This window comes from Lissotriton helveticus, chromosome 2_1 (genome assembly GCF_964261635.1).
Source record: "Lissotriton helveticus chromosome 2_1, aLisHel1.1, whole genome shotgun sequence".
NCBI classification, from domain to species: domain Eukaryota; kingdom Metazoa; phylum Chordata; class Amphibia; order Caudata; family Salamandridae; genus Lissotriton; species Lissotriton helveticus.
Genome location: NC_136059.1, coordinates 388,800,362 through 388,823,774, shown reverse-complemented (window position 1 = coordinate 388,823,774; position 23,413 = coordinate 388,800,362). Strand labels below are relative to the sequence as shown.

At 45.8% G+C, this 23,413-nt stretch overlaps 1 protein-coding gene across 1 annotated transcript in view; it reads left to right on the top strand.

Moving 5' to 3' along the window:
- OXCT1 (3-oxoacid CoA-transferase 1) overlaps positions 1-23,413 on the top strand; it is a 551,535-nt gene that overhangs the window by 481,869 nt on the left and 46,253 nt on the right. Inside the window, exon 16 of the mRNA XM_078675010.1 lies at positions 13,372-13,473. Within this exon, the coding sequence (XP_078531136.1) occupies positions 13,372-13,473 (102 nt within the window). The remainder of the gene's footprint in view (positions 1-13,371; positions 13,474-23,413) is intronic.

Here is a 23,413-nt window from a genome sequence, read left to right as displayed (position 1 = left end):
ACATGCTCAGTGACATCATCAGCAGAGGATTGCGGGTTTTTTGACAACATGCCTTATCCACGGTTTAATAACGCTGCCTTTTGCTTTATATAAGTTTTCAAATTGTATGAAATATATACCAATAGGTCGTTATGAACCTTTAGGTAGTGCTTTTCTTCATGAGGTCTGGTCGCTTCCATACACATACAGATGTTTCAAAGATGATCAAGAAGTTTATCTGAATGGAGAGGAATGCACTGAGACGCCAGATCATTCACTAATGTGTAGGCACATACAGTTACACGGTTCATGCAACAAACACCGACCAAATATGGCTTGCGTGTTGCAAGGCACGCCAGTTCCTGCTATCATCCCCACGTTCAAGTTGTTGGAAAATGGTAGTTATTTGATGCTCAATAATGAAGATTGTTCTGAGTTAATTAAAAGTATTCCTTTTATCGTAACAGTAAGTGAACGGGTTATTTGCTGCAGAAATGTTCTATTTCCTCCCACACATGAACATAGGGAGTTTTCAATCTGGCCACAAATACCAACCTTGGGACACGTTTCAACGGCATGGCAAGAATAAGAGCTCTTTTGTCTCAGAGAGAGGTGGCCTTGAGTTCGGCCCGTGAAACTTTCGTACTTCACATAGCGAACACCCGTACAGAGGTGCACACCCTTTTCAATTAAGATTTGCCTTTCAATTTCAGCAACATGTTTCCGACTATCTTTAACGCATCCTCCACAAAGTCCCTGACACACTTTTTTAAAGTTGTTACCAGTGGTCTCGTGACTTCATTTGAGAAAATCTTTGGAGTCATCCCTGCTTCCTTTCATTGTATTTTCTGCACTCTGGTTCGTGGATTGGCATTTTTACTTGCATTACCAGCGGACGCTCTTGTGCTTTTTTACATTTTTAAATATGGATGTCCCTCCTATGCAACCTCCGACCCTGCAGCTGCTGACACTGTTCCGCAATCGCATGCTAGAATATTATGGCACAATGCCGTTGGCGATATTAAGCACGGCATATGGATTATCTTTTCGGTTCTCCTACTTCACCTGTGTCCAGCCTGTATTTCACTGCCTGACCTGTGATTTCGATTGGGCCATTGATTTGTGTCTCTGCGGACCGGTTTCTCCTGACGTCGACTTTAATCAGCTGATGACTCCTATCATTACTCACGAGTTGGTTTGTCCTGGCGAAAGGATTATGGCTGTGGCATTGATGCATGGACTACTTGGTCCCTGGAATTTACTGGCGGCAGCACAGTCTTTCTTGGAACAGAGCTTTCTTGAAAACCCACCGAGCTGTCCTCTGATGGTGATACAGGATCCGGTGCTGGGAGAGCACGTATGTTCTTTTCCGCTTTTAAATTGGATGGCTGAACTGTTTTCGGATGAAGACGGTGACTTCCTATTGGAGGCTGTTGCAGCTTATTTTGCATACACAGTTATGTCATAGACCTTTTTCATGTTTGATATGCTGAGTACTAGCATTTCATTGACAATTCATTGACTTATTTGTCAAGTTTTTATTATTTACCTTGCCTATTGGCTTAAGACTCGATAAAGTACTTGGCTGTTTTATTTTTCTTTAGCATTAAATTTTCCTAGTTTTTAATGCTTTACCTTGCGGACCGTCCACATATAAACTTGCAATCTGCTCTCATGAGATGGCACTTCTATTATCTTATTCAGTTCGTTTCCGGATCATGAGGAGGTGTCATCTAGGTCCTGGATATCTTTACACCGTGTTAAGTTAGCATGGGCTCATTACCGGTTTAAACGCCATTTTTCCTTTTTTGCAACTTCTGCACACGACACTTAGTTGTTGCTTTAGCTTTCCACCTAGTAGTTCATCGTGGTTTACATGAGAATAATATGTTATTGGTCTACTATCTGCTTTACTTGTTAAACTATATCTGTACAGCGAGTGCTAAAGTTTCAAGAACAACACGATACAGAATTGTTATGAGGTCTGATCTCCACGACTTCATACTCATAACATAAGTGCAACTTCTGCCAATTCTGGGCATGAGGCGGGTTTTATATTGCTTTGCCGAACACACATACACAACAGTTGATGCGGTTCACATGAAGAGAGAGCTGATGTATGCTGATGTGATTCCTTCAAATCTAAGACACTAAAGTATGGGCACGCCCTAAACCAACACAAAGAGACCTTCTTAGCAAATAATATAATATGTGTATTAGGGAGGGTGAGATATAAGCAGCCGCGGGCCGTGGAGGGAGTTACGATGGGGCAGGGAGGCGGGGAGGGGGAGAAGCAGGGTGGAGCCCTCTCTACCTTGCCCCTCCCCCTCCCCGCCTCCCTGCCCCACCGTAACTCCCTCCACGGCCCGCGGCTGCTTATAAGTGTTGCTAACTCTTATTCATTTACAGCATGTTAACATACTGTCACCATTCGCTTTTTATGTACTAGTAACTATGCTGGTAATTTTGCTACTGATAATATGTGTACTTGTATTCTCCACCCTGCTTCTCCCCCTCCCCGCCTCCCTGCCTCACCGTAACTCCCTCCACGGCCCGCGGCTGCTTATAAGTGTTGCTAACTCTTATTCATTTACAGCATGTTAACATACTATCACCATTCACTTTTTATGTACTAGTAACTATGCTGGTAATTTTGCTACTGATAATATGTGTACTTTTATTATCTAAGGTACTACGCCTGAGAAGACGGCATTAGTAAATAAACATTTCAAATACACATCTGTTCTTCTTAACTCCATGTTCTGGTTTCTAAGAAATCTATAACGACCGACTGTTCATGAGTTCCACGTATCCTGAGGTACTATAAGTTCATATTCTGGATTGTCTAAACATTGAGAGTTTGTTATATCCAATGTGACACTGTACCTAGCTTGCTAAGGAGTTTTTGATTACTAACGTGAGTTTTGGGACACCCTAATTCGCCGAGGTTCCAATCCTCTGTCCACAGTTCTGTGTGAGAACAGAAACCCTGCGACAGGGGCACCCCCGACCCTTGCTGGAGCTTCATCACACTTGCGATACAACTCCAGCAATGCATTCGCCGAGGTTCCAATCCTCTGTCCACAGTTCTGTGTGAGAACAGAAACCCTGCGACAGGGGCACCCCCGACCCTTGCTGGAGCTTCATCACACTTGCGATACAACTCCAGCAATGCGCCACCTTTACGGCACAGATACATCACGCATCTGTGCTGTTTTTGCCCCATGATGCGCCGCATTGTAAATGCAGCACACCATAGGTGACGGAACAGCGGCACAGAATGACTAACACATCCCTGGTGATGCGCCAGTCATCATAAATGTATCCCTATGCTTCTTATCTTGTTAGAGATGAACCGCCATATATATCATCAAAGTTTTTTGCATTTCCTAAATAGCGAACTTTAAGGAATAAATAGCGATTCTTTACCATTCCTAGTTTGCGATGAGCTATTTGCTAATTAGCCGAATGTAGCCCAATGTAGCCCAAAGATGGCCGCCAGACACACAAAAAAACAAATGTAGCCCAAATATCAGCCAGATGTAGCCCAACTATAGCCCAGTGACAGAATGACCAATCAGCTTCGCAAACCTCCGTTACGCGAAGCGGAGCGCTGTTACAGATATATATCTTTTTTTGAACGTTAATTTCTCAAAATCCACTGGAGCACATATATTGAGACCTAGCAAAGGCACATCGGGCTACCAGTCCCTAATATTTTGCCAAGTTTCGTGCAAATTCATTCAGCCGTTCAATTATTATTATTATTATTTTTTTTTGCCCCGCGGGGCCCTTTTAAAACCTCCACATCAAACCTAGGGGGTCAGCGAGGATCTACTATGCCCCCTTATAGTTATTTCCCCCTTTGTTTTGACCTCCTCTTGTCTCTCGATCCTACCGAGAGACAAGATGGCGGCCGCTACGGACTGTTTGGAATGTTGACAGACGCCGGAGAACCAATCAGCTTCGCTTCACAAAGCTCCGTTGCGCGAAAAGTCCGCGAACCAGAGCGCTGCCCGGTCCGCTGTTACAGATATATATCTTTTTTTAAACGTTAATTTCTCAAAATCCACTGGAGCACATATATTGAGACCTACAAAAGGCACATCGGGCTACCAGTCCCTACAATTTTGCCAAGTTTCGTGCAAATCCATTCAGCCGTTCGGGCTAAAAGTGAGGCCAACCGCCCTATGGAAAACTCAATGTTAAAAACACGTTTTGGGACCCCCCTTTTTTCTCGGCCCCCACTGGACGAACCCCCCCCAAATTTTCAAGGGCTGCTCAGAAACAAAATGTGCCATTTTCCTGAAAATTTCAGCCAATTCCGTCCACAAACGCCAAAGTTATTAGACATAGAATTTTCAAAAAACCCATAGAGAAAAAATCCTAACTATATATACCTACTGGCGACCGCCAGTAGGTAATATATATATATATATATATATATATATACTACGTCCAGTGTTCTCTGCTGTCATTGGTGCACCAACCATGATGTGCAAGGGAGAATGGAAGGAGCTAAATTGCAGAAGAATGAAATAAAATATATCTATGTTTTGAATAGGCTTTTATTACTGAATGTCTGCCATTGGTCTCATCGCTGGTATTTCAGTGAAAGCAGGTCTAATGGAGTTATTAATCGTTTTTGTGTGAAAATAAAGATTTCAAACAGAACCTCGTCAGCAAAAAGTCCTACATTGCATTTTATTTTCTATTTCCATATGCCTTCTTAAACCTTCTAATTAGTGTCAATTTACCTCAAAAGAAAGGCACGCTTTAGCATGCATGGTTTTAATTTAGTTACAATGTGATTTACATTTAAAATTGGACGACAGAAATACATGATGAGTAACCTGTAATGTAGTCGTAAATTGCCAACTCTAGATTCAGGTGACATTTATAAACCACTAAGTTTTGTTCTTGTGGTATATCTATGTCACCTGAAAAAGAGTCAGTGGCAATATAAGCCCATTTTAAACAGCTACCCATTACATATTCTATATTTGCAATATCCACATAGTAAGTGTGGCACACAGAGATCTAAATTAACCCTTTATTATAATTTGCAAAGTTTACAAAGTTGTGCGGAAGATTGTGGATGCATTTGTACTTACAAAGGTCTTGGTCACATTTAAAAGTATTTTATAAAACTCAAATCTGTAGAATAACACACAAAGTGCAGTTATTGTAACACATCACAATCTAAACACTACTGAAGTTCACCAGTTATTGTTAACCTTAGCAATTGCCCCTCTCATGCACTGCAGGTGACTAACCCACTATCCTAATAGCCTCTGTCCATCGCAGGTTAACTTAAAACCAGATCCTGCACCTAACCTGACATGAATACCCATATATCCGTAGACCCCCATATATCAATAAACCCTGCCTTTGGATTTGCTAACGATATTCGGCTTGTCAAGCCATGTTAAACCTTCCACATCTTGGGGTCTGCAAATCCTAGTTTCGTACTCACTGCACCTGCAAATGTGTCAACACGGGTCCATGAATGTTGAGCTGTGGGCCCCTTGCTCATGAAACTTGTGCCAGGTTTGAGGCCACTTTTCACACATTAGTATTCCCTGATCCCTCCACTGGATTAAGAATTGGTGCCAGTCAGTTCATTGTGGTCATTCAAATAAATTCTCATGTAAAATTCTTGGTTGTTAAGTTGGTTCATTGCCTCTATTGCGTACTTTTTTTCTGGGCCTTATCACAATATTGCCCTCTTCATTTGAGGGGTTTGTTATCAAAGTGTGAGGAAATCCCTCTTTTTGCAAAATCGCCCCTATTTTCTGCTGACTGGTATTACTGGCTTTTAAACTCTACACAGTGGGGTATTGCTGTCTAGTCTCCAGTGTATATGCTCTGGCTCTAACATATGGTAAAATAGGCTAACCCCCAATTGGTACATTTAACTTTCCAGTAAGGCCATAACATATGGTGCAGGAAAACACACCAGTGGCATAGAAAGTTAAGTGCCAGCTGTGGACTGTAGCACTTGTGCCTTCTACTAGGTTGGAAAAGACAACAAGGCTCACAGCTTATATGTATAGGCAGATTTCTGTAGCATTTAAACCTGCAGGTGAACTGTAAAAGTAACCCTGTTAATGGGGGGAAAACACTGCTTTTAAATATTAAAAAAGGTACAGTGCCTTCTATTTAAAAGTAGTACACACAAACATTTTGTGTTGATATTATCTTTGCAGCTATTGCATCATGTTTTTGATTGAAAACAACACAATTTGTTTAAATGAAATTTACAATGGACTAGCCCCCCAAAACCTATTTTCACTGTTATACATTGGAGCTCGCTAGATCGTTCTTTTAAAAATTGCATTTGATCTTGCTGCTCAAATTGGTTTTAACTGTGTTGCATCGTTTTGAAAACAATTGACTATTCTTACTCTGGGGAGCTGTGTTAAAGCTCAGGGGAGAGGCACTAGTGTGCATGCGCCGGGTCAGAGGTCTAGTTGTCAGAACACGCTGAACCACGGACGCATATAAAAGCGCCTGATGACGTGACCACGCAGCGGACGTGCGAAGCGGGCGCGCTGCCGGCGTGCCAAAGGCAAGCCCGTCTGCGCCTGTCCGCGCCCGACCGGTCTCAGGGGCCAGTACCCCTGTCCCTTTACCATCAACCTTTTTCCGCTACATAAGGGAAGAACTAAAACAACTGAATAAAGCCCCAGAGCCAATAGGCATCCATTCTATCTTTCTTGAGAAGTCGCAGGACAGTTGTACACACAGCCCATATGAATTTTCTTCACTAGCTACTCAACCCCCCATTCCCCCCACACACCTGGCAGGGAACTTTTTCAATTTGGTCATGCTTAACTGTAGATCCCTGCCCAAATACACTACGGAAATTTCAATGCTACTACAAGATACATAACCGGACGTCCTGTTTCTCACAGAGACCTGGCTATCCCCAAGTTCAGATCCTGACATTGTACAAGCCCTCACTCCCCCCCCTCCCAGCCCCCCGCAGCTACTTGATTCAGCGTCTAGATAGAACAAGCGGGAAAGGTGGTGGGATCGCAATCATTCATAAAAACCATTTGATCTGACGCATTCTGTACAGCCCTTTATTAGATTGCCAAAATGCGCATTTTTCCATTGAATTTATCTCCTCACTTACACTTGTAGGCATTCTCATATACTGCTTCCCCGGAGCACAGGGACAATTCTGCAGTTCTTTACTGGAAACAGTCTTAAACCTTGCTAGGACCTCGACTAATTTTACCCTTCTTGGAGACCTTAATCTACATTTTGACGATCCCTTGAACAGGTCGGCCCCTGACCTAGCCCATGACCTTGCAGCTTACCAACTGAACCAAAAGGTGCAGCAAGTAACACGTATTAAGGGACATCTCCTTGATCCTATTTTTTCAAGTATAGGTGAACTAAAAGGGAATGATCCCATCCCTATCCCTTGGTCGGACCACTTTTTAGTCCCTTTCTCCTGGCATCCACCTATCACGGGTTCTTACTCGCTAGCAACACACACCCAAATTCATCCCTGGCCCAAACTGTCGGTAGAGGACTGGACCTGCAAACTCGAATCAACCAAACCCAATTATGACGCCGATCCCTCCGTAGTGAACAGAAAGTTCTCCTCTTGGATTGAGAACTCACTCGATGCAGTACTACCCAGAAAAACAATATTAAAAACAGACGGACCTAATAAATCCCAATAGTTCACCCCCAAGCTACGTCTGTTGAAACAGTGTAAAAGATTTGAAAGATGATGGAGGAAAGACTTCTCTATAGACCAGAAATCTGAATATAGGTAATATATTGCATCATACAAAACAGAAATAAAAGCAGCTCAGGCCGCTTACTATGCGGAAAAGATCTTAGCATCCTCTAATTCCTCTAGAGAAATATTCTGGATCGCTAAAAAACTCCTGTAAGTCCCTGACCCTCCGGTGGCCCCTGACTTGTCCGGACGTCGATGCAAAGAATTAGCGGGATCTTTTTCCACTAAAATCCAAAATATCCTCGGATATCTCCCACAAATAGACAATGAGCACATACCCAAGCTCTCTGACCCAGAACATCAGAATAACCACCTCCTAGAATTATACAATCCACTTACTAAGGAATCACTCCTCCCTATTCTAGCCTCGGTCAAGAGTGGGTCACCCCTCGACCCGGCACATCTTAACATTTTGAAGCTGGTAGCACCCACTGTCGCTTTTCCGATCACCAATGTAATCAATGCCTCATTAGCATCGGGCACAGTCCCCCATGATTGTAAAAAAGCAATGGGGAAAGCTTTATTAAAAAAAACACACTTGAATCCGCCCGAATTGGGCAACTATCGCCCCATTTCATTACTCCCCGGAATCAGTAAAATCGCGGAAAAATATGTCAATAGCATACTCTTTGCTCACCTGGAGACCCATAAACTGCTCCACCCCTCACAAACAGGCTTTTGCCCCGGTCAAGGCACCGAAACCGCACTGATAGCGGTAGTGGAAGAATTAAGAAAGATTCTTGATTCTGGATGATCCTCGGCCATCATCCTCATGGACCTAAGTGCAGCTGTTGACAAGGTAAACCACTGCACCTTGGTTCACCGTCTCAAAAGGGTGGGAGTGACAGTCACAACCTTATCATGGCTACAATCTTTCCTGGTAGAAAGATACTTCCAGGTATTTAAAGGCAATGCCTTATCCTATCCTTTCCCAATGAAATGTGGAGTTCCCCAGGGCTCATCCCTGAGCCCCACCCTTTTTAATATGTATATGGCCCCTCTAGCAGATATCGTAGCCCCCTTTGGAATCCACATAGTCACATATGCTGATGACACTCAGCTGTTCATGGCACTGAACCAGGCGGAACAGTTGCCCACGGATCTGTGCTCCTGCTTCAAGGAAGTCGCCAGCTGGATGAGCTCATCTCACCTGAAGCTCAATGGTGATAACACTGAGCTCATGTTGCTGGGCAACCAAGCAAGCCTCAACTCGAGTACTATGTGGCCAATCTGTATGGGCCCAGCTCCAGTGCCTAAGAAGGAGGTAAAAAGCTTGGGAATCTGGCTAGACCAAGATCTTACTTTCAGAGCCCAAGCAAGGAAGACTGCTGCCGCCTGCTACGGGCTGGTCAGAACGACCCGCAAAATACTCCCTCTACTACCCTGCCACTCAAGAAAGCTACTGATCCAGGCCCTAATCCTCTCTAGGTTGGATTATGGTAACGCTCTCTACTTAGGTGCTCCTAACTCAGTGGTTGCTAAACTGCAAACCGTGCAAAACGTGGCAGCCAGACTGCTCACGGGCACAAAAAAACGCTGCTCAGCAAAACCTGCCCTACGCTCCCTTCACTGGCTCCCGGTATAGGAGAGAATACATTTTGAAGCCCTCTGCATCACGCACAAGTCCTTGCAAGGAAAAGGACCACCTAGCACCAAAAATCTGGTTAAACCATATAAGGCTACTAGACGACTTCGCTCGGATGAGCTTCACCTGGCGGAAGTACTCTGAATCAAAATGCCCAGAACAGGTGCCCGTCTTTTTTCTTACAATACTGCTAAGCTCTGGACCTTCCTACAGCTCCCTATTTGTAAGGAATCTAACCATCTGGCATTATGCAGACAACTGAAAATGTGGCTGTTCCCTTAAACCCTCCCCCCTCAAGCACCCGCTGCAGCGCTGGGATGCCTCCGGGTAGCCATGCGCTATATAAAAGCGTCTTTTATTTCATTTAAACTGACATTTTTGATTATATCTGCTAACCCAGGTTAGGGATAGGCTACAGAAATGATTCAACTACTATTGAGTAAAGATCCCATTTACTGGTGTAGCCAGATGTTTTTTTAAAGAATTTAGGACAAGTAACGTTTGAAAAGTTAGACTTTGTCTGTGTGAACCTCCAGTACACTATGCTAACTGGCATTACCCTGTCAGCAACATGACTCTTACAATGCTGTCCCATAATGGGGTTGAAACCTGCTATTAGACTAGAAAAAATGATTTAGGCCTTTTGGTAGGAAGACCTGGGTGTTGGGTATGTAATTCCTCTCAGCTTTGGAAGGACATCTGGGAAGAGTCCCGGAACTTCATTAACTTGAAAGGAACCAGGTAAGGCCAACACAGTGTCTCCTATAAACAGGACAATAACCAGCCGCCTCTGCCCACTACAAGGGACCCCAAATTCCTAATAGAACACCCTACCCCAGAGAGCTTGATGGTCCAAGCCTCCACTTCGCACATAAATCCTAGGGCATTCCAAACTTCACCACTCGCTAGGGAATCCATGGGGCTGGACAACTTAAGCCAGAAAACGTATTCTTCCACCACCCTGGCACTGCAGTTTGTGAACACTGCATGCCTTTTGGGCCACTATTCTCCCACTCTGTGGGATACAGTTGCGCAAATGCTGATAGTGGTTCAGGAGGAGGCCTGGGCCATGGTCTCCCAGGCTGTTGCCAATGAGAGGGATGCAGCAAAGTTAATCATTATAGGTGGACTGGACACCGCTGACGCACTGGGCAGAGCAGCTTAGTTGACAGTGGCCCTATGGCACCACGCCTATTTGAGGACTGCTAACTTCCACGTCCAAGTGATATCCAAACATCACTTATGGACATGCCATTAGATGGCTCCCTTCTCCTGGGAAACATGGCAGATTCAGGGCTGGAGCACTTTGAGGACAGCAGGGCTATGGCCAGGTCTTTACTCTCAAGCTGCCTTTTGCAGCAATGGAAGGGGCTTTCAGCCACATCTTTATCCAACCAGCCACCATGGCGCGCACACTTCTCAGCCTCTGTGTGGCCAGAGAAGCATTACACACAGACCCCGTGGGTCTGACCAGTTCACCATTCTCCTGGCAGCCACAGCCTCCAAACCCTTATAGTCTGCCCTCTTACCATCATGGGTAGCCAGTGGGAGGCAGGGTCCACATTCACCTGGCCCCCCGTGGCAGATTTTTAACATCGAACTTGTGGGTTTTGCAGATCGTCTGAAGGTGCAAGGTCTCTTTCAGCAGTGGGGAGAGCCTTGTTTGGAACTGAGGAGAACGTACAATGTCAGCAGTTCTGCACAATGGAGTTTCCATGACTGCTCTCACTCTGAGACGATTTTCATCTCAAGTGGAGCTCAGGCCTCCTGTGCGCCTTTCTGCCCATACCACTGCTGGCCAGAGATTTCAAGAATATCAGGTACTACTGGGCCCAAGTCGTCCTTGTGGCTCCAGACTAAGCACAGAAAGTCTGGTATCCTGAGCTGTTGAGCATGGCCATCAGTCATCCGATGAGCCTGCCCATTCAGGAGGATCTTCTGTCACCGCAGCCGGGGAGGGTTCTCTACCCGAACCTGTCAATGCTCAGTCTTCTTGCATGGAGATTGAGCTGCAACATTTGACAGTTTTTGACCTTCCGCCCAAAGTCTGTAATGTTATTCTGACACCAGGTGTCCCTCCAGCAAAATGGCATATGCCTGCCGTTGGGGCAAGATTGTTGCATGATGTGGAGAGAAACAAGTTGACCCTCTTTCTGCTCCGTTTTCTCAGGTTCTCCTGTTTGTTCTTTCCCTTGCCTAGCAGGACTCTACTCTAGACACAGTTAAAGGATACCTTTCAGCTGGATCTGACTTTCTGCAGCTGCCTGACCAACTTTCCCTCTTCCAATCATTTATTGTACAAAGGTTCCTGTAAGGTTTGCAACATATGTTTCCTCCTTTCTTCATAAGGCCTCAGTAGGACCTTAATCTGATCTGGACATTCCGGATGTGCGCTCTATTTGAGCTCTTGCATAACTGTCCTCTTAGGCTTCTTACCATCAAGGCGGCCTTCCTGGTGACAGTAACAACTGCCCAAAGGGTCCTTGAGCTTCAGGCCTCGTCATCCAAGCACCCTCACCTAAATATCTTTCCAGACAACCTGCTGCTTTCTACTAGGGCTTATTTTCTCCCGAAAGTGGTCAGTCTCTTTCACGTAGGCCAGTCCACCATGCTGCCTACTTTTTATACCCCGCCTCATACCTCTAAGGAAGAGGATCAGCTTCACTCTTGGGAGGTATTGCTTGGGTATATATTCTAAGGGAAAGATTCTGTGGCCAGAAGTCTGTCAGATGAACAAGTTACATATCACCGTTAACTCCTTTTCTGGTAGAGACTCTGTCTAGCCACATGTTTCTTACAGCAGCGGTCGGTAATGGGGGTACCTGCAGGGCGGAGACGTGGAGGGGGGGGAGAGGCGCGGTGGGGGGTAGTAATCTATGGATTACGGAGCTTTACATTTTGTTGCGCGCATTGCATCGCATTTGGGGATGCAGTGCACACAACAAAATTAGTTTTATTTATTTATATAATTACTTACCTGTAAAGCTCCGTAATCCATAAATTACTACCCCCCACCCTGCCCCTACCCCTCCCCACGTCACCGCCCTGCAGGTACACCCATTACCGAACGCAGCTGGTATCTTACTGCCCCCCCCGCCCTCCCTGGTATACAACGATTTCTAGGGACAGGGCTTTCCCCTTTCAGGGCATTAGTGTCCACATGAGTGGACAGTGAACTTCATGGATCTGTGCTTCTGGGGTGGAAAGTTGTGAAAAGTAACTGACATCAGCGCGCCGGGGTAGTGCCTTATAAACACTGTGCACGTCAATTCTAGCGCGGATGACGCCATGCAGAGCCAAATGACAGCACCTACTAGCTCACAGGGGAACTGCTCCAGAAATTTTTTCAGATCCAGTTTATCGCCAGGGGATGATACTAAGGTAATTAATGTGCGTCCTGATAAGGCCTTACTGAAATAAAGTAATTTGTTCTTCAGGTTCATAGGTTTCAATCTAAGCATGACTTGCTTCGCCTTCTGTTCTTCGGAGATAGATAATTTGATTTATATTAAACTGTTGATATTTACTTCGCTTAGAAATGGCTAAACTATGGTATGAAGATTGAACCATATGTTATTTTTTGGGGAATTGTTTTGCTTCTCGATGTATTAGACGTTGGGCCCTAATGTGCATCTTTGAAGCCTGGGGAATGGGGGAGGGTGTCGGGGGCGGAGAGAGAGAGAATGCACAAAGTAGGAACGGATCGAAATTTGTAGTAAAACCTATTTTATCAATATTCAGAATCATCTATCATAGCAGCGCTTGTGGTCTCTTATATTTAGAAAAGAAGTCTTGAGTCTTGTTTCCACTTTACTGCTTCATATGGAAATCACATCCTCTCGCTTTCATTGCTTCAATTATATTTTCAGCCAGTTTTAGAAATTGTTGTCGTTAAGCAATTTACGATGCGCGTTTCCATCTGTTACTGTTATCCTTTTAACACAGATTAAGGTTATTTGTGAAAATGGAACGGAAAGCGATATTGGGCAAATTACCTTTAGCAATAACCAATTCTTACCGATTAATTACATTTTCACTTTTCCAGGCTGTTTTTGATGTTGACAAAAATAAGGGGCTGACTCTAATTGAACTCTGGGAAGGACTTTCCGTGGATGACATCAGGAAAAGCACAGGCGCTGACTTTGCAGTAAGTGTTTTAAACTCCTTAGTCATTATTTTTATTTTAAACTAATGTATTCTGAAATATACACACATACATATACCTTGGAGTCTGGGTGGACAGTGCTCTTAATTATCAGACCCAGACTAAGAAGGTTGCAGGGTCGTGTTTTGGGCTACTTCTTGGGCTTAAGCCCATCCTTAAATTCTTTGATCCTACTACCAGACAGACCATTGTGCATGCGACAATTTTGTCTCGCCTGGACTATGCCTCTGTGCTTTATTTGGGGGCCAATAAGGCAGAGATTGCTAGGCTGCAGAGAGTGCAGACCACAGCGGCAAGAATGCTACTGGGTCTGCGTAGATCCAGTTCAGCATCTAATGCACTTCGACGCCTACACTGGCTGCCTATGGCCAATCGCATAGAGTTTAAGGCTCTATGTATGGTGTTCAAGGCATGGAAACTAGCCTCATCCGAGATTTTGTCAGATCTGGTTCAACCCTATGTTCCTGGGCGCCAGCTTCGTTCCTGTGGTCAAAATCTATTGGTTGTCCCGCGGGTGAAAAAAACTAGGGCAGGAGGAAGATCATTCAGAAATAAAGCCGCAAGACTGTGGAACACTCTGCCAGTTCATATCCGTGGTACTTGGCATTTAGGAAGGAGATTAAGACCTTTCTCTTTCCTATGGTCTAGTCCTGTAGTGTGTCATCAGTAGCCAACTCTCCAGTCTCCACTCAGTAGTGCCGGGACGCTCCTTTGTTGGGGCAGCTGTTGCGCTTTAGAAATGTTTTTTTAACATAACATATATATATATATAAACGTATATATGAGACATTAGCTGTTTTGTAATTCTTGCAGTACTGCATTCTGATGAGTCACATATCATGTGTATTGTTTGCAGTTACTTAAATTCACATTAATATGGTTATTTATCAAATGCACTTATAACATGGTTGACTGTGTATTAAATAAATAGTATGTGCGTGCTGACACTATTATTCTGTTTATAATATATATTGCCAGTGTGGGGAGAGCCTGTTTTTCAGCTGAGGAGGAGCCTCGAGTTGCTGGGCTGCCCTCAGACCCACACGCTCCATTAACATGATTTAGCTTCTTCCTCCCTGTTATTTCGCTGCTCGATGTGGTCTGGGCTTTGTTCATGGTTGTACACAAAGCTGGCACAGTTAGCTCTCAAAATATTAATTGGGAGGTTCAGGGCACTACAAAAGAAAAAACCCTCGCTAATCTTGGGAAGAATTTGTGGATGCCTCATTGAACTCACTCTACGGCTGGTGAAGAGTAGTAGTGGACTTTATGTAACTTGCTTTGTAACTACATCATGCAGGAGCCCATTTTCTGTAATTCTTTTCCATAGCTGTGCCAGCCTTTACTGAACATTGGCCTCTCTGACCCTGAGAGATTAGGAGGAGGCTGGTTTACGGGTATGGCGTGTACAGAAAGTCTCACGAAGAGCATCACCAGAAGGGCAGATCAAGCCCATCTCAAACAAACTCAGGTGGTGTTGGTAACCAAAGGCTCCCCAAAATTCAGCTAAGCAATGTGACACTCGCACCGCCTCAGGGAAGGATGGCGGGCGCCCAGAGTAGAAAAGGCACTTTTAATCAAGGGAACCACGTCTTGGTCTAAGATGCACCCCGTCTGATAGGCAGTCCACATGGGTTTGGTGGTGTGGCATTACAAAGAGTAGTTTCAAGGAGGTAGGTTTATAGTCTTCACTAGTTTTGGTTGGTGGACTTGAGGGTGAGCCAGTGGTTCCTGAAAGCTCTTTAAAGTGCTTTCAGGAACCACATCAGGACGGATGTGCATAGTAGGGTGTGTGGAGGAACTGGCCTCTCTGCTGAGACCTCTTTCTGCATTGATAGGTTTGTGTAGTCGGGTGTGGGACTCGGCTCTACTTTCTGACGTCTATCTCAGATGATTGCTGTCCGTAGTAGGGAATTTAGATGAGCCTTAACGCTACGTACAGCTTTTCTCAGACTACTGGGCATAAATATCAGTGTTTGATAAACACCATCTTCAGTAAAACTCCTTCATACAGTAACCAGTGTGCACAGTAGATTGTTTTCATACATTACCTACTCCTTCCTAATTAATTCCCCAACGTAAACCGCGCAACAGGGTGTGTTTGCAAACATGTCAACTCAGGCCCTTTACCACTGTGCAGACGCGCCCAGTGGCGCGTTTTAAGTTTGGGGATTAACTCCCCTTGAACCCTGGGGTGCAACTAGGCCACAAGGTATCTCCATTAGGCGCCACAGAGCTGCGTTGCAGAGAGGTGTAAAAAGGGGCATGGCCTCACAACACCTCTCTGCAACGCAGCTCCCTGGCACATACTGGAGGTTACTGGTGGGCTAGTTGGCCCCCAGGGACCTCCAGTATTCAAGGGGAATTAGTTCTCCATCTGCAAATGTGCTGGGGGCACGTTTGCCGAGTGCTGCAAGGAGGGGGCGGGGCCTTCGGCACAATGTCTGTCTTTTTTTATTTTTATGAAGGGGGCTGTGTGGCCCCCTTTCTTTTCCTGAATTAAAAAAAATAAAACATGCCCCCCCTTCCCAAGGCATAATCTGCCCCGGGGACCCCATCCCCCCAGGCATGGCCTTTGTTTTGGAGGGGGGCTGCGTTGCCCTCCTCCTCAGGCCACTTATGGCCCTGGCGACCCCATCCCCCCCGGCTGGCATTTGTTTTTATTTTATTTATTTTTTTATTTGAGGATGGGGCCACGTGGCCCCCCTCCCGGGCCACTTCTAGCCCCGGGGACCCCATCCCCCGGGGCTGGCCCTCTCCGTTGGGGACCGCGGGGGGGGGCCCCCAATCCCTTCACGGTCCTGCCGGCTCCCCGTGTCCTTCGGGAGCCGGCACTGCTTTTCCACATGGGGAGCCGCTAAGATGCAGCTCCCCATGTGGAAAAGCAATCGTCTTTGGTTTTTGGAAGAGAGAGCAGGTTTCCTCCTCTCTCTTCCAAAAACCAAAGCAGTTTGCTATGGCAGGGCGGGAGCCGCGATGCTCCCGCCCTGCCATAGCAAACAGCAGTGTGCCGGGGGTGGGCACCCCGGGACACTACAGGAGCCTGCCCCTGGGGGTGGCGGTCCCCAGGGCCATGACAGGGCTCCAGGAGGGGGAGTTTCGGCCCCCCTCCCAACATTCCTAAAGCCCCGGGTAGGTGGTGGTCCCCGGGGCTGGGGGGTACGTCGTGGACCCCTCTATTTTAATATTTAGAGCCCCGGGGAGGTGGTGGTCCCCGGGGCTGTGGTGGGGGTGTAAGCCCACCGCAAATATATTGTTAAAGCCCCGGGGGTGGTGGTCCCAGGGGCTTGGGGGGCCTTTGAGCCCCCCCACCACTGTTTTTTCAAAGCCCCGGGGGTTGGCGGTCCCCGGGGCTGGGAGGCCCCTCTGGGCCTCGTATTACAATTAAAATATCGCTCCTGGGACTTGGCCCACCCAGGGGCTAAATAGCAACGAAGTGCAGGAGGCCACGCTTCGTTTTTTTTTTCCGTGGCCGGGTCAGTGTGTTTCTACCATACCCCCTTTTTGCGTTTTGCGCACTTGTTTGACTGATTTCTTGTGCCTCGGTTCTACTGAGGCGCAAGAGATCGCATATTGTTGAAGAAATAATGTATTGTTGGATATATATATATATATATATATATATATATATATATATATATATATATATATATATATATATATATATATATATATATATATATATATATCTATATCTTGACGCCTTTCAGAAAACAAGTCTCCTTATCAAGAAGACTGGTTCTCCGAAACGCGTTGTTGCATTTGCCAGGTATTAATCCTGCTTAAAAGCATAAGGGGCCGTGGTGTGTTAGTTCACGAAGGAGATACGGCGTATTGGATATATCTATATACCTATATATATATATATATATCTATATATATATTCACTGAAAAAACCATAGGTTATAGACCATATATAGTTGGGAATTAGCATTTACAAAACCTTGAAAATTCACTGAAAAAACCATAGGTTATAGACCATATATCGTTAGGAATGTCATTTGAGATGTCATCAGTGATGTCATCAGTGATGTCACTGACCATGTCATGAATGATGTAATATGTGACATCATCAGCAGTGGATTGCGGGTGCGCGATATATAGTTAGTGCAACTAACTATATATGGAATTTCAATGGTTTTGTGTGGGTAAAATAAGGTTTTTTAAATGCTAATTCCTAACGATATATGGTCTATAACCTATGGTTTTTTCAGTGAATTTTCAAGGTTTTGTAAATGCTAATTCCTAACTATATATGGTCTATAACCTATGGTTTTTTCAGTGAATTTTCAAGGTTTTGTAAATGCTAATTCCTAACTATATATGGTCTATAACCTATGGTTTTTTCAGTGAATTTCAATGGTTTTTTAATAGCAAATATCATAAGCTGTCGAATGTCAAGTACGTGGTAAGTAAAAACATTTTCGTGTTTATGCACACTGATCTGCTTTGAATGCTGCCCCCCCCCTCATTTCTATTAGGAGTACTCTCTCTTTGCAGATAGTGAAAGGTAGTTAATGCAGGCCTTTGCCCCCGTTGTAATACGTCGTGCCTGCTTCTCTCTCCATTTGATTGATTGTTATCCAAGCATTTACTGTTTTAGAATTGGTTCTCTTTGGTTCATTCTCTATTTACAAACAAACACAGAGTCGCAATACTCTGTTTAGTCTTTGCAGATAACGAAAAATCGTGTAAAAAAACTAAAGGAATCGAGCAAAATCAGTAGGCCACTAATGGGATCTCTTTTTGACCTCGCTAAAATAGAAACATTAAGAACAACCCCTCATGACAAATACGAAACTAGTGAGATGAACTGAACTCCACACCATGATGGCTGCAATACAGCTCGGCTCCGCCACCCACCCCGCCCAAAATAACGATAAAGAGCGGCTGCCATGATTGCTCGCGGAATGGCCACGACGGAGCTACGAAAAGGTGGTGCTCTCATGCTAACGCCAGCTTCAGTCTGAAACATCCAGAAACACTGTAGACTACCAATTCGATCAGTTCCGGTAGCGCCCCAATGTAACCCGGTAGAGAAGAACTAGCCCTCCCCTCTTTGACTGATGGTTCTTGTTGCCTGTCCCTTCTGTTGTCATTTAACAGAACTATTTAGCCTGCTGAAAGGGGTTGTGTTCCGACCGCTGGTTGGTGGAGACATTTTGACTATATTCTGGACCTGCGTTGTCGCGTAATGCGTCATATGACGCGCCGCGTTAGCGCATCCGGAAGTCATCCGGGGCGCGACGCGCAGCGCGTAACGTAAGCATAACAGGTCATGTGACTTGTTAATAAAACTTTTCATTGGTTCATTTTACTTTTCTTATTCTAATGATGAAAGGCTTGGTCATATGACCTAAAAAATTACGCTTTTTATTACTTCCGAACATTATTTTTTCTTAAATATATGTTATAATGTTCCAGGCTAATGTACTTTCCCGGAAAATTTACAACTGTCCTGCAAGTAAAATATATTCTTTTTTCGAGAAAAAGGGCGTTTCTTCGTCCCATGACGGAGCCGTTGAGCAAAAGAGGGTCGACCTGCTGTCTTAGTCGCCGATACGCCTGAATATGAGATTCTTATCGATCACTTTATGTTGCAGGAGTAGAAAACACAACAGCCCTTGACCATTTATCTTTACTGCGTTCCTGCGTATTATACCTTTTACCCTTCATGTAATTGGTCTGCTTTATTTCACTTGCCTTTTAATGATTCTAAAACAGTGACTATTATTAAAAACGTTACCAGTGTATATACTACTACCATGTTTTCTTTTAAAAACCTTTATTGTGAAAATTTCATTATACAAATACGAGCCTATAACCACGTGGGCCGGCCACGGAGCAAACTGTAATCGTATATGATGAGTAGACATTTACACTGTAGAGGAACGTAACGGGCGGGCCATTAGGTTGCAAGAACTAAGGTGTCTAACAGTTGCGGAATCGGTGGACGTACATTTTATAATTAAAATACGACAGGGCCAGTTACAATAAAATTATCTAGATATACATTTGCGGGCAAGTACCATGCGCGACGTTAATTCGAACTTTCAATAGTACAGTAATCAATAACACATCAGAACTTAATATCAATAGGGATGTCGAAATACTCAATCAATTCTCGTCCCCGCCCGCCATGTGCTTCAAAACTGCATACGTATCTCGTGATTTCAAGGTTCTGCAACCAGTACACAACAAGGAGTTACGAGTCCCATTTATTCCGGCGCCATTTTGGGCGAGGACGGGCAGGTCCAGGATATAGTCAAAATGTCTCTACCAACCATCGACTATGATGATGTTCATATGCTGTATTTATAGAGTAACACTCATCTGTCCACATGAAATTAATTTGCCACAATCTAAACATGTCATTTTAATCTTTCCAAAGTTCTTCTAAATATTTGGGACCGTTTCCCTTGCCTCTGATGCTGTCAGTGCCACTTCTTTGATGAATGTACTGGCAGGTCGGGGGTTCTCCTCCAAATCTCTCTTTTATGCAGCACTATAATTAATTGGTGCCACCTCTCCATATGACGATGCATGGTATAGTTACCATAACTATATTTTTTTTCGGTTCCTCTGGCGAGTACATCGTGGCAGATGAAGCGTATAACGTACCGGGCATTTACCTTTTTTTGCATGTAGAGGAAAGGAAAAAAAAATCGAGCGTCCGAGTTCTAAGGTGTCCCAGGGCCATTTTAGTGGACCAGGCCCAAATCCAAAGAACAGGCCGCCATTTTGAGAGTCCTGTTGCAGCCGCCTGTCGCTGTAGCATCAAGAGCGGCCAAAACTCAGCTGAATGGCAACTGAAACGGTAAAGGGGCGCCCCACTACAGCAGACGAGCCTCCACCTAGGAAGGCCCGTTCACGCCGCCTCCCCCCCCCTTCGGGCACCCCACGCCGTTATTCGGAGCAGTATTGTAGGATGGCCACACCAGTGCAGCAACTTGCTAGACACCACCTCGGTGGTAACCGAATCTCAGCGCCTTGTGGTGTCTTCTATTCAGAAAACATTGTTGTGCTGCCTTCGACCTATTCGCCGCAAGTGCGCACGCAACTCAGCTGCATAGCTTGCTAGACACCACCTCGGTGCTAACCGAATCTCAGCGCCTTGTGGTGTCTTCTATTCCAAAAATATTGTTGCGCTGCCTTTGGCCCCATTCGCACATCGGTCCGCTACTGCCGCCATCTCACAGGCCAACGGAGCGCCCCACGCCGACTTTCAGCATTGTAGGATGGCCACACCAGTGCACCTTACTAGACACCACCTCGGTGCCATCCGGATCTTGGCATCTCAGCGCCTTGTGGTGTCTTCTATTCAGAAAATATTGTTGCGCTGCCTTTGGCCCCATTCGCACATCGGTCCGCTACTGACGCCATCTCACAGGCTAATGGGGCGCCCCACGCCGAGTTTCAGCATTGTAGGATGGCCACACCAGTACAGCAACTTGCTAGACATCACCTCGGTGCCATCCGGATCTTGGCATCTCAGCGCCTTGTGGTGTCTTCTAGTCAGAAAATATTGTTGCGCTGCCTTTGGCCCCATTCGCACATCGGTCCGCTACTGACACCATCTCACAGGCCAACAGGGCGCCCCACGCCGACTTTTACCATTGTAGGATGGCCACACCAGTGCCACAACTTGCTAGACACCACCTCGGTGCCATCCGGATCTTGGCATCTCAGCGCCTTGTGGTGTCTTCTATTCCGAAAATATTGTTGCGCTGCCTTTGGCCCCATTCGCACATCGGTCCGCTACTGACGCTATCTCACAGGCCAACGGGGCGCCCCACGCCGACTTTCAACATTGTAGGATGGCCACACCAGTGCGGCAACTTACTAGACACCACCTCGGTGCCATCCGGATCTTGGCGCGTTGTGCTGCCTTCGGCCTATTCGCACATCGGTCCGCTACTGACGCGAACTCACAGGCCAACGGGGCGCCCCACGCCGACTTTCAGCATTGTAGGATGGCCACACCAGTGCTGCAACTTGCTGGACACCACCTCGGTGCCATACGGTTCTTGGCGCGTTGTGTTGCCTTCGGCCTATTCGCACATCGGTCCGCTACTGACGCCGCCTCACGTGCCAACGGATTTTCTACGCTTTTTATACCCTATGCCGCATAACAGGTCATGTGACTTGTTTATAAAACTTTTCATTGGTTCATTTTTACTTTTGGTTTCCTAATGATGGAAGGCTTGATCATATGACCTAAAAATAACACTTTTCATTGGATGAAAACTTTTTTTTTTCCCAAACGATGAAAGCTCCACCTTGTTTCTGGATGTTTCACACTGAAGCTGGCGTCACCATGAAAGCACCACCATCTCGTGGCTCCGTCGTGGTCATTCCGCGAGCAATCATGGCAGCCGCTCCCCACCAGAAGCCTGCAGGAGTCGGGGGCCCCCAAAACTTTTGTTGAATCCTCAAGGCGGAGGGGACGCTTTCGAGAATGGGGTCCAAGACCTAGCAGACAAGCGTCCGATTTCCAAGGTGTCCCAGGGCCATTTCAGTGGACCAGGCCCAAAAAGAAAAGAGCCTGCCGCCATTTTGAGAGTCCTGTGGCAGCCGCCTATCGCTGCACCGCAAGAGTGGGCGCAACTCAGCTGAATTGCGGCTTTTGACACAGTGGACCAAAAGCGGACGGAATGGCAACTGAAACGGTAAAGGGGCGCCCCACTACAACAGACGAGACTCCACCTGGAGAGGCCCGTTCACGCCGCCTCCCCCCCCCCCCCCCCGGGGCGCCCCACGCCGTTATTCGGAGCAGCATTGTAGGATACCAAAACCAGTGCGGCAACTTACTGGACATCACCTTGGTGCCATCGTTCTGCTGCCTTGGAACTATTCGCACAACAGTTTGCTACTGATGACCCACCCCCGCGACGCCCCACGCCGGATGCCGAAATCAGTGCGGCACCCAGGCAACATCACCTGGGTGCCGTCCAGAAATCTGGACGTTGTGCTGCGTTGGGACTATTCGCACAGCCGACCGCTACTTCGTTGTTTTTCCCTAAAAATGTTTATATGTTTTACTGTTTTTGTTTTGTTGTATATATTTATAAGTTATTAAAGTTTTATAATCTTACTACTTTGTTGGAGTGCTATATATTTTTAATGTGACACATAATTGTAAAAACTTTGATGTACAAAGAGTCATCCCTGGAATCTTCCGCTTCAGGCTCGGTCCCCTCCCCAATCACAATACAGGATGGTTTTCAGATAGTAGGAACGCGTGTGCTGTGACGGATCTCATCGAGTGTGGGCCTTGATCTACTATAACTCCTTTGAAGAGGGGTGATTCTTTACAGCTGGGGCCATAAACTACATCTGCAGGGCTAGCTGATAGCCTAGGACCGGCCTGGACAATCGGACACAGAGGAAAAGGAGTGTCAGAGGGTGCGGTAGTGAATAGGGCGAAAGGGAGGTGTCGGGCGGGCACAGGGTGTGATTCTCAGGGAAGAGCAGCGCAGATGGGGAGAGGTTTATTACCCATGCATAAGACAGAGAACGAGGGTGACCAGTGCCTGGGGGAGATGCTTGCGAGGGTGGGGAGCCATGCTAAGGATCGACAGCGTGCAGAGAGTGGGTCTGGTCAAGGCATCTAAAATGACTGCCGTGCACGACAAAAGTGTGGCATTTGAAAAAAGGCAAGATGGCGCAGACAATGTTTTTCAACACTTCCTGATTTCCTTCGAATCGAACGTTCAGACGTTGGGGCATATTACCAAAGTTAAGCGATATTTATCCCTAACGATGCTTAGCAACGAATTTTTTACCGCTAAGCATCGTCAGAAATTATCGCAGATAAACCTTGCTATTATCAAGGTTTATCGCAAATGCCATAAAAAACGACCGCAATGCATTAATATCGCTGAAAACTCAGCGATATTCATGCATTACCGAGCTAATGCTC